Raw genomic sequence first — 11,304 nt, forward strand, 5'->3', positions numbered from 1 at the left:
AGTCCTTAAGTTTTGAGGACTGTAGCTACTCTGCCTTCTTCTCTCCACTTCTTAGAGTTTAAAAATATATATATAATAAGTGAAAATAATGCAATGGTTGGACTATTGGGTCTTTAAAGCTGCTACCTGTTTTGATTCTGTAAATGGGAGAGCCAGGGAGGAATAATTTGTCTTTTTGTCTCTGACAATGACTGGGTAGGAAGAGTACTTTTGTTTTTTGATTTAGCAGGTGTTTTGCTCTGAGTAAATAATAAGTTAACATTTACCTAGAGCTAGTAGAATTAGGATATGAAACAGGGGCTGGAGAGTTCCTGACCAGGCTAATGTTCTACATCTCTTTTGAAAGCTATGCAATTAACAGAACAACTGTAGTTTCTTCCTTGTTAATTGGTATGCTTCCTGTATTTCCCCATGACCTCTCTGGTACTGGGGTTTGTTGCATATACTTTTGTTGTATATTCCTAATTTGGGTGAAGCTCCTTTAAGAGAGCAGGAAACAGCTCCTCTACATCCTTTCTTTAGAGGTGCCTCCTGAACAGTCTTACAAACTGTAGAGGGTCACAAATATCTGATACAATTATTCTTTCTCCTGTGAATCTGGGTAGCATAAGCTAGTCCTCCTTACGTGCAGCCACCCTGCTTTCAAAACCTTGAAAAGTACCCATGGACTATGAGAGATAGCATCTTCTCAGGGCAGATCTGTCTTTAAAAAGCACTGAGCTCAAGGAGAAGACTCACAGTGGCTGCTACCCCCCCCTCCCCAGCTGTTTATGGAAATCTCTTCCCAGGATCTTTGTGTTTGGGGCTCACCTCACCATCTTAAGCCATAAATCAGAGAGTTCACATCTTTATTTATTGGTTGCCAGCCATTCCTCTATGACTTTTCATCTATCCACCCACCCTCCCCCCAATAAATATATTTGCTGAATGAGTGTACCTGTGAATGAGTGAATGTAGGAAAGATGAATGAAATAGAATGAATGAACTTGGAAGCTACAAAGGTGCCTGGAAACTTACAAATTCTCATGAATTGCAAATTTATTGACTGAGGATGTACCGGGGTTGGGAGGTAGTTGTACAGAAACCAAAGAGGAAAAACTGCAGAATAAGATGCAGCCCCAGAGCTCCGTGGCTCGGGTACTAACACCTGAAGAATTTGGGAATCTCAGGGCAATATCATGAGAGCGCTAAGCCTACTGGCGCCCACGGAGAACACCTCCATCTCTTTTTTCTCCGCGGCGTCTAACGGGCCTTATTTGCTTGGCCAGGTAGGCGCCTGCTTCTGCTGGGTCTGGTGGCAGATGGGGACGCCCTTGCCATCCCCGGAGGAAGTGCCGCCGCCACCACTGGAGAAGCAGCCCCCGTCGCCCCCGGAGGAGCCGCCGCCGCCGCCGCCGCCGCCGCCGCCGCCGCCGCCGCCGCAGCTGGAGAAGCAGCCCCCGCCGCCGCTGCCTGCGGAGGATTCCCCTCCGTAGCTCTGCTGGGGCAGGCACGAGGTCTGGGTGGCCTGCTGAGACGAGTAGCCGGAGCCGCCGCCGGAGGAGCCCCCGCCGCAGCCGGAGCTTCCACCGGAGGAGCCGCCGCAGCCGGAGCCGCCGCCGCCCCCGGAGGAGCCGCCGCAGCCGGAGCCGCCGCTAGAGACGCCTCCGTAGCTCTGGCACTGGACCTGCTGGCCGGAGCCGCCGCCGCCGCCGCCGCCGGAGTAGCAGCCACTGCTGCCGCCGGAGGAGCCGCCGCCGCCACCAGAGTAGCCTCCGCAGCCGGAGCCGCCCCCGGAATAGCCGCCCCCGCAGCCGGAGCCGCCGCCACCTCCGGAGTTGCCACCACCCCCACAGTACTTGACACTTCCACCGGAACCTCCTCCTCCGCAGCCGGAGCCGGAGCCGCCGCCGCCGCCGCCGGAGTAGCCTCCGCAGCCGGAGCCGCCGCCGCCGCCGCCGGAGTAGCCTCCGCAGCCGGAGCCGCCGCCGCCGCCGCCGCCGGAGTACTTGACGCTCCCGCCGGAGCCACCGCCGCCCCCGGAGTAGCCGCCCCCGCAGCCCGAGCCGGAGCCGCCCCCGGAATAGCCGCCCCCGCAACCGGAGTCGCCGCTATAGAACCCACAGCGGCCGCCGCCGCCGCCGCCGCCGCCGCCCCCCCCGCCGCCGCCGCCGCCGCCGCCGCCGCCGCCCGAGGTCTTCCCGCAGCCCACTGGCGGCATGGGCGTTGGCTGCTTCTTCTGGTGAGACATCTAGTCTAAGGAGGAACGGAACCCTGGAAGGAGAGCAGAGAGCATCATCACTGGACAGGCGGTAAGAGGATGGCGCAGAGGAGGCAGTTAGGGCCATGGCAACGCCCGTCAGCCGCAGAGCAGCACGGCCCGGGCCGGGCATGATGCCCTCTGTTGAGATCCGGGCGAGCTCTCGGATGGGACTCCTAAGATTAGTGCTTTCGAGAGAGTTGTGCTCCTCCTCAGAAAGTCTTTACCAAACTTTATATAGCCCAGTAGTGTTGCCCATCTCTCTCTCCCAACTCCGCCTCTGGCATCTGCTGTGTGATTGGGCAGCAGGTGACCCACACTCCCTCCTCTATCCTCGACTTCCTGTAAAATGAGAGGGTTAGAGCACTTCATCACTCAGGTCTCCAATCCCAACACGGGTTCTCGGAATGCAAATAGAAATTAGCACAAACCTCCACTAAGGTGGGGGATTGTACCCATCCCTGGCACAACAGAAGGAGGTTTGTCTGAATGTCAAGAGGTTGTTGCTCCCCACCCCGCATTCTCTGCAAAAGTTCAGGGGTGCCTGGGTGGGTGGCTCAGACAGTTAACTGTTAGACTCTTGATTTCAGCTCAGGTCATGACTCAGGTTTGTTAGAAGATGGAGCCCAGAGGCAGGCTCCTCCTTCAGCAGTGAGTCTGCTTAAGATTCTCTTTCTCTCGCCCCTACCCCCTAAAATAAATAAATCTTTAAGGGGGGGAAAAAGTGTTTAGTTCAGATTCTTGGTCTGAGTTTAGCCATGATGCCAAGGCTAATTATCAGAAAAGGCTCCCTGTCCCCCCAGTCCTGTCTGGACTTAGGGGAAAGGACCCAGTGGTCCTTTGGGCCAGCATCTCTGACCAGAAGATGTAGGCTTTGCTTATATCCAAGCTTGGTTGAGGGGACCATTACTCTAAGTAGGAAGTTGTATCCCAGCATCTCACACCATTTCTCTCTTAGAACATCTCTGAAAAACTGGCACCTGGTTGCTGTGGTTCCCCAAATCTCCCCCATCTACAGCATTCCCTGAATTACTCTCCCTATTCTCTCTTACTCTCTGGAAGTAAGACTCAGCCTCTCCTCCTGACAGGTACAAGAGGTCCATCCTGCCCACTCACAGGGGCAGTCTGCAGAATGTCCCTCTGTGCCCATCACCGGCCTGCCCCTACTGGGATGCCAGAGAGACGAGAGGTAGTCTTGCCTTTGTGGACTTCCCATTCTGGCCAGAATACCAGAGACACCATCTGCACAGCAGCAGCTCAGCCTCCAACTTCCAACCTGAATTCCCTCTAAACATGAATGCAGTTGAAAGGCAGAGGTCCTGTAGTTTCCAAAGAAGAGAGAGACCTTGCAGTTTTGTCCCCTGGTCCACCTAGCTAAGCAGGGCTGGGGAAGACTAGCTGGGAAGACAAGAGCCAGAAGAACTCACACTTACCTGAAGCACCAGGGGCTGAGTGAGGAGAGGAGATGCTGGCTTATGTGAGGAGCTCTGGAGCTCCCAAGGTTTTATACACTGAGCCCTGACTCATCTACTGATCTGGATCCGCCTCTCATGTTTGGACTCAGTTATGTGACCCATGGCTGTTACCCCACCTGTTGATTACAGGCACAGGGTGGCCCATTCATGAGGATTTTGGCATACTTAAGATGGGCAGCCTAGTGTGCATCTCTGATGCAACTGTGTGGCAGCAGGGGTGGCCAGCCAGAGTGGATGGCAGACATTGTTTCTGAAACCTCTGGCAAAGGGCACATGCCACAAGACCTAGGTCTCTGACCCTTGAGGTGGCCCAAGAGAGTCACACTGGAAATCTTAGTCCTTAGTCCGAGGAGTTAGGACCTCCTATTTGGCTTCTGATCCCATTGCTTGGAACCCTCAGAACTTTAGAGAGAACCTATCCCTCTTTTGCTAAAAGTTTCTCCCCCAGGGTTTCATGTGTGCTCCACTGAAGTGTTCTTGTCTTGAAACTGGCTTGAGAAAATGCATGAGCCCAGTTCTGGGCTGCACACCGTGGACAGTGCTGTAACTAATGGGACATGTGGGTCTACTTTGATTTATTCCTGGAGATTTATTCCTCTGAAAAAAGTGATTGTCGATACTCACTTTCCATGCAGAGGAACGAGCTAAAGAGCTCGATCACGTGGTCCTTCTTACCTTCGCCCTTAGGCTCTGGCGTCCTGTGGTCTTGTGTGGCAACAGTGACCTCAGCCTAAGAGGCAGCTGTGGAATCAAAGGGACTTGAAGTTAGGTGACTGGATTTCGGTGCTCCCTATGCTCCTTACCAGCTGGGTCACCTTGGACTAAGTCACAGCACCTTAGCTGGTGTCTGACGGGAGGCACTCAATAAGTATTTGTTGACTGTTGAATGAATAGGCTTCTGATGACCAGTTACCTTATCTATCAGATAGGAATAGTAATATCTGTTTCATAGACTGAGGAAGAGAGAATAGTTATAATAAACTGTAGAAGGTGATGCTGTTCTTTTTATTGTTTTCTCCTGTTACAGCACAGTCTTACCTCCAACTTGGTCTACCTTTGGACAGCAAGGCTGGAAGGGAGTCTATGGATAGCTAGAGGAAAGTTCTTCAGTAAGAAAATACTTAAAAATTCTTCATTGATCCTGGACCAGTAACATCACTTCTCTGTATGAATAGCATGCTCCTCACCTCTTTCATCACTGGAACTCAATTGCTATTGTTTAAGATATGGCATTTGAACTTTTGTCCGCCCACCTGTGTGTTGAAATGACAGCTCCAATCATAAATTGACTGTTAATTATGGTGGCTTAATGATCAAGTGATCCTGATTAGACTGTGGTCTTCAGAAACTTGTGGTGCTAGTTCTAGTTTGGATGGTATGAACCCAGGCAAACCCACATGCTTCCCTCCTGAGAGAATAGCCAGAAGGGAAGAGCCAGGATTTGTTGGAGAAAGCAGGTTTCTCAGCTTGAAGGGGAGGCGCCAGGGAGATTTTGAAGAGAAACAGGCTCTAACTAGATGATTGCCACGGTATAACAAAGAATGGTTTTGTTTAGTTGGACAGCACTAGAGAAGAGGAGAAAGTGTAGACCATGTGCAGTTCCAGCACTGATCTGTGGACCCATGTTGATCCGAACCGCATGTTCTCCAGTCTTGAGGAAAATGTAAGTCAAAAGATGTCAGCAGTGCATTCTTGAGAAGAAAAGTCTTTAATTTTGAAATCATGGCATTCCTACTTTTGTGTGTGTTAAAAGTGATGGAAGCTCCAGGAAGTTGTAGGTGTTTCTTTCAAGTCCTTAATTGACAAAAAAAAAAAAAAAAAAAAAAAAAAAAAAAAAAAGGCTATAATAGAACAGTTAACATATTGTTTTGAGGGAGATGTTACAACTCTATGAAATTCTGAAGTTTGGGAACCTCAAGTGCAGGCGGCCCCAAAGAGCTAATAATCTTCAAATTGCCTGTGTCAATTTGGAGGGTTCATGTTCTTGAAAGAAATACATGATATTTTCTTTCTTTCTATAAGATTTGAGATGCTAGGGCTTTATAGCACGCCTGAGTTCTGCAGCCTCGGAGATTAGATCTTGGTTCCTGCCTATACCTGTATCCTTAGAGGGGATGGGTTGTAAAGCAAATACATCAGTGCCTAACATGGTGTTAAGTGTTAATAGCTGCTTAGTAAATCCTAGTGGAAATGAAAGGAATTCTTAATGCTTGTTGGCTAATAGTCTGGTGCAAGGGGGGTCATGATCCCTGTCCCAGGCAATCCTCAGTCTGAGGGAGAGATCACAGCTCTTGAGTTTGGGGAACCCCAGTCTGAAAGAAGCCTGCTCATCACAACGTGTAAGTTCCTAAAGCTACACACATGCATTCTCATGACTGAGTGCTAACAACCTACCTGAGGGTTAAAGGGCAACACGTGGTTTGTAAAGAATAAAATGGACACAGGGCAAGGGCTCAGGAGCATTGGCAGGGCATTCCCTTTCCAAATCCTTAAGGAACAACTGTACTAGTTACAGCCTGTTAATGACATATCCAGTAGCCTTGTCTCCTTTTTCAGGTTGTAACTGTTCTTGACAGGCCCCCATTAGTTCTTTATTCTATACCCTAAGATTTAAAGAGTGTTCATAGCATCCTGGGGCTTTATCTGGACATGTTTACTCTTGAATGACTCTTTTGGGTGCTCTTGGAGCTCATCCTTGCAGGGAGAAGGAAGCTCACAGCTGAGTTCTAACACTCCTGAAGAGCTTGTAGATGCATGCAAGATGAGCAGTGTGCCCAGGGACCTCACTTACTTGGCTTAGACACTTTCTGTGTGGACAGACTCTGATGTTTATGGACTGCTGCCACATATGTGTTTTGTCCATTCCTCACAAGGGTCCTGGGTGGGGCGCCTGGGTGGTTCAGTTGGTGAAGTGTCTGCCTTTGGCTCGGGTCTTGATCCTGAGGTCCTGGGATCCAGCCCCACATCAGGCTCCCTGCTCACGGGGAGCCTGCTTCTCCCTCCACTTGTGCTCTCTCTCACTCTCTCTCTCAAATAAATAAAATCTTAAAACAACAACAACAACAACAACAACAACAACAACAACAAAAACAAGGGTCCTGTATCCTCATTTCCCAGATAAGGAAGCAACGCATAGACACTAACGAAATTGCTCAAATTTCCACAACTCTTAAGTGGCAAAGCCAGGATTCGGTCAGTTCTTTCGATTCCGAATCTTGCATTCTTTCCAAGTACTACATGCCTCCTCTTTCTCGAGCAGTATAAGCAGAATGAGGGGATGACATTCCAGTCAGGCTCAGGTTCACAACATCTCAGAGACAAGGAACAGAGCTTGCTCTGGTGGACCCTCCCAGCTGCTCAAGGACAGTTCTATTTATTGGTGGACTGCAGGAGCTGAGGGGACATGTAGAGGTCATCTGATCAACCGTGACAATTGGTGAAGGTAGATGAAGAACCCAAGGCCCAGAGAGGCCAAACCACTTCTGAAAGCCACATAACAGGGCTGATACTAGACCCTGGGTCTCTGTCCTCCCCACTCAGGGCTTTGTCTACTGTAGACTCAGGCTGAATCTTTGTGCTTTCTCCTGACAAGATTATTTCCAGGTGTTGGCAGTGAGACCAGGAGTAGTTAAAATGACATAAAAGTGTTTCATAGCTGAACAGACATGTTCAGAGAAGCTCCTGGGCCTGGGTGCTGTAGCCTCTGGGCCTTGGAAGTATATTGCTGATGTGGAGGCCTTCTGTAGGTGGGCAGCTGCTGTGTAGCCTGAGGTCTCAGGGCCTACCTCTTCAGCTCACAGAGAAACTTTATAGGAAGGAAGGAACAGTGAACAGCTTTTGTGGGCCCCAGTCCTGCTCTGAGATAGGCAGTGTCAGAGGATACCTCTCAAGATTTTTGTGCATGGTGGTACTTGGTGTTCCTAGAATGTTGGCCCAGCCCATCCACTGATAGTCAACTGATAATCCACTGGTTATCCATTAATATCCATGAGTGGATAATCCATGTTGCTTTAACTGACTCTCAAGTCAAATGGAATCTGGAAATCAATATGATACGAAGGAAAAAGCAGAAACATTTCAGACCCACAGCCCTCTAGGCTCTTTGTTCTAAAGTTTCAACTCAAATTTTTTTGGGGGGCATGCTGCTTTAGATGACCATCACCAATATACCTCTCTTTTATTGGGGTCATTGAAAATCAAAGCAAGGTTAAGTGCCCTTTCTGCTTTGGTCTCAAATCCAATTTTAATACTTAACAAGCTTCTCTAGGAACTCCCTGGGGCTGCAGAGGGCTTCGGGTGTGACCTCTCTGACTCACAGACAGCTAATGGGATTTACTAAAGACCAGAATTTAGGTCCAGTCTCTGTCTTGAACAGTAAAAGCTTGTTTGTCGGACTTGCTGATTATCCTTAATTCTTGCTCATTCTTCAAACTATCCTCCTCATTTCAGTAGTTGAACTAGTTGAAATTGGGTGGATTTGTGGCAAACCTTCTTACTGCTTAGAAAAGTGGGGATGATCAGGATTTGGTTGGTGGCTGTCTACTGACTTCTTCACTGGTTCTCTTGATATACTCAGAGAATTCCAAGGTGAGGGCCTATGGAACCATCACTCACATCTGGTATGGATTCCTAGGGCCTTCTCCTCCAGGCTAGGACCACCATCCAGACAAAAATCAGATCCTCCTAAATTTTCATTCCTCCATCCTACTCAGAGTATTTGATAAATATTTGTTCATCAGCCAAGGAGAGGATGAGTATTTAGTCTCATATCGCAGGGCAAATACAATCTGATTTAGTTTTCTACGGAAAAAGTAGCCTATCATCTGCTGCTTCTTATTTTTCAGAATAGCCCTTGGATCATACCTTCCTAGAGCTTTCTGGAGGGGCCTGAAGCAGCACTAGGGGCACTTCTGAGGTTTGCCAGTCTAGTCTGTTCTGAAGGGTAGGGATTAGAATCTTTCCTCTTCTGAGGTTTTGATATCTTGGTAGTTCTGTGATCTAAACCTGTGAGGGTAGGGGCGCCTGGGTGGCACAGCGGTTGAGCGTCTGCCTTCGGCTCAGGGCGTGATCCCGGTGTTCTGGGATCGAGTCCCACATCAGGCTCCTCCGCTATGAGCCTGCTTCTTCCTCTCCCACTCCCCCTGCTTGTGTTCCCTCTCTCGCTGGCTGTCTCTATCTCTGTCAAATAAATAAATAAATAAAATCTTTAAAAAAAAAACCAAACCTGTGAGGGTAGGTAAGGCATTGTCCTCCCCCAACTTCAGTTTCTCCACCTATAAAGCCAATCTGACTTCTGACTGGTTCCCTTTTAGCCCCTCCTTCCCAGGGCGCCTCTTTCCCAGGGCCCCTCTCTGGATGGAGAGGAGGGAGAAATGAGGTCAGAGGCATTGACAGGGAAGAAACTTAGGTGGGGTGACAAGAATCAATGGTCCCTGGGAAAAGAGTCTAGAAGCTCTCATAGCACCCTGTGTGCTAGTCTTGGGCTCCAGTGAGAGGCACTTAGGGAACTTTTCTTCCACAAGAGCATTTTCCCCCACCTGAGCTTGCTGTGGAGGAGGAGGGAGGGGTTAAGCAGGAGGGCTGAGTGAGGAAATGGCCTGTGCTACGAGAAACCTTTGCAGAGTTACCCAGGGTGGATGTAATTGCTGGGGATTAAGAAAGGCATGTGGGCAGGCCAGTTGCCTTAGATACTTCTGTGATTAGCATATATCACTTTGGGTCTCAGAGGAAGGATTATTTTGGCTCCTGAATGTTCATGCAGCGAATCCCCTGGTGGTGGAACTGGTCCCTTACCCTCTAATAAGTCATTTTGCTGTAGAATGCAATGAAAAACAAAACAAACAAAACCCAAGTAACCTTGCCATGAATAACTTGAAAAACAAAGCAGAGAGGTGCCAGGGTGTCTCAGTCAGTTAGCATCTGACTTTGGCTCAGGTCATGATCTCAGGGTCCTGGGCTCCAGACCCACATCAGGCTACCTGTTCAGCGGAGAGCCTGGTTCTCCCTCTCCCCCACCTGAGTTCATGCTCTCTCTTGCTATGTCTCAAATAGAGAGATAAAATCTAAAAAAAAAAAGAAAGAAGAAAAAGAAAAGCAGAGAAAAAAGTTATGTATAATTCCAGTATTTAAATACAACTGGTGTTTAAGTTTTGGTGAGTATTTTTATCTTGATCTTTTTTTCCCTTCTTCTTTATACTTTCCTATAAAGTTTCCATTTTGGGTGCCAATTTTCCGTCTGACATTGTTATCATGCACATATTCCCATGTCCCTCCACAGTCTCTTTAACCATTAGTTTTAGTGGCTGTGCTCCTTTGCCCACTCCTTATCTTCCAGCGGCCCTGTAACCTCTGTACCCTTGAGAACTCGTTGTTGAATTTTGTTGGGTCTTGATTGTCTCCCTGAGAGGCTGCTGGTAGGGACTTTACCTTCCTTTATATGCACAGAGTGGCTACATAGTAGGTGAGGAGAAAGGTTGGCTGCATGAGGACCACCCCCCAACTCTTTAAACTTCTCATCTCCCCTCTCTTTGTGTAGAACTACTTACTGCCTTAATTCCTTTTGACTCCAACTCCATAGAGTTATTTTTTCCCCTTAAATGTTGTTTTCATTTTGTCTCCATCTTCTCCTCCCAAGGCCAGGATACCCTTGGAAATATGAAAAAAATTTAATTCCAGTTAGTTAACATACAGTGTAATATTAGTTTCAGGTGTACATAGTGATTCAACACTTCCATACAACACCCAGTGCTCATCACAAGTCCACTTCTTAATCCCCATCACCTATTTCGCCCATCCCCCACCCACCTCCCCTCTGGTAACCATCGGTTTGTTCTCTATTGTTAAGATTCTGTTTTTGGCTTATCTCTCTTGCTCTTTTTTTTTTTTTTCCTTGTTCATTTGTTTTGTTTCTTAAATTCCACCTATGGGTGAAATAATGTGGTATTTGTCTTTCTCTGACTGACTTATTTCACTTACATTACATTCTTTATCCCCAATCATGTGTTGCAAACCTTTTAGTGTGTGTGGGAGACAAGAGGGGGAAAGGGCAGAGAAGGAGTCAGCAGTGTAGTGGGGCATTTGGAAGACAAATCACTTAGGATGCCTGAGTGCAACGGTAGCCAAGCGTCTGAAGGACAAGGGAATGTAGAGAAAAGAAGTCACTGGATAAGCCTTCTTGGAAGAGGGGTTTTGAGTTAGGATTGAAAAATAGTGAAAACTGTAGATAGGTTTCTCCAGCTTTGGGCTTTAGCTCTCATATTACCTTCATGTGTATGTGGCTGAATGTGCACGTGTGATGTGTGTACACATGTGTGACATGTATGTGTCCATGTGTGATGCATGTACACATATCTGCATGTACATGTTATATGCTTATACATGTCTCTTTGTGTATGATGTGTGTAGACATGTGTGATGTGTGTACATGTCAGTGTGTCTCTGTGGTGTGTGTACATATGTCCACATATATATGTTATGTGTGCATACGTGTGTGTATGATGTGTGTATATATGTCTGTGTATATGTGTGTCTGTCTCCTTTCCACAAACTTCAATATTGCTCCTCACGTCAGACTCTTCCTCAGAGAACCTA

General features: G+C 48.1%; 1 protein-coding gene across 1 annotated transcript; it reads right to left on the bottom strand.

Annotated features, from left to right (window-relative positions):
• Positions 1 to 1,084: 1,084 nt before the first annotated feature.
• LORICRIN (loricrin cornified envelope precursor protein) lies at positions 1,085 to 2,230 on the bottom strand. The gene is made up of 2 exons (XM_040626612.1): positions 2,011 to 2,230; positions 1,085 to 1,947 (listed from the first exon to the last, which is right to left on the bottom strand). Exons 1-2 carry the CDS (start codon positions 2,228 to 2,230, stop codon positions 1,253 to 1,255), a joined length of 915 nt encoding a protein of 304 aa, XP_040482546.1. The 3' UTR covers positions 1,085 to 1,252.
• Between the last annotated feature and the right edge of the window lie 9,074 nt (positions 2,231 to 11,304).

This window comes from Ursus maritimus, unplaced genomic scaffold (genome assembly GCF_017311325.1).
Source record: "Ursus maritimus isolate PB19 unplaced genomic scaffold, ASM1731132v1 scaffold_12, whole genome shotgun sequence".
NCBI classification, from domain to species: domain Eukaryota; kingdom Metazoa; phylum Chordata; class Mammalia; order Carnivora; family Ursidae; genus Ursus; species Ursus maritimus.

Bases quoted from the DNA above. Each gene is read 5' to 3' on its own strand.
- LORICRIN (XM_040626612.1), bottom strand. From the start codon at position 2,230: ATGTCTCACCAGAAGAAGCAGCCAACGCCCATGCCGCCAGTGGGCTGC. The intron at 1,948-2,010 runs GTGGCTCCGGCG...CCGGCTGCGGAG, and splicing joins CGGCTACTCCGGGGGCGGCG to GCTACTCCGGCGGCGGCGGC.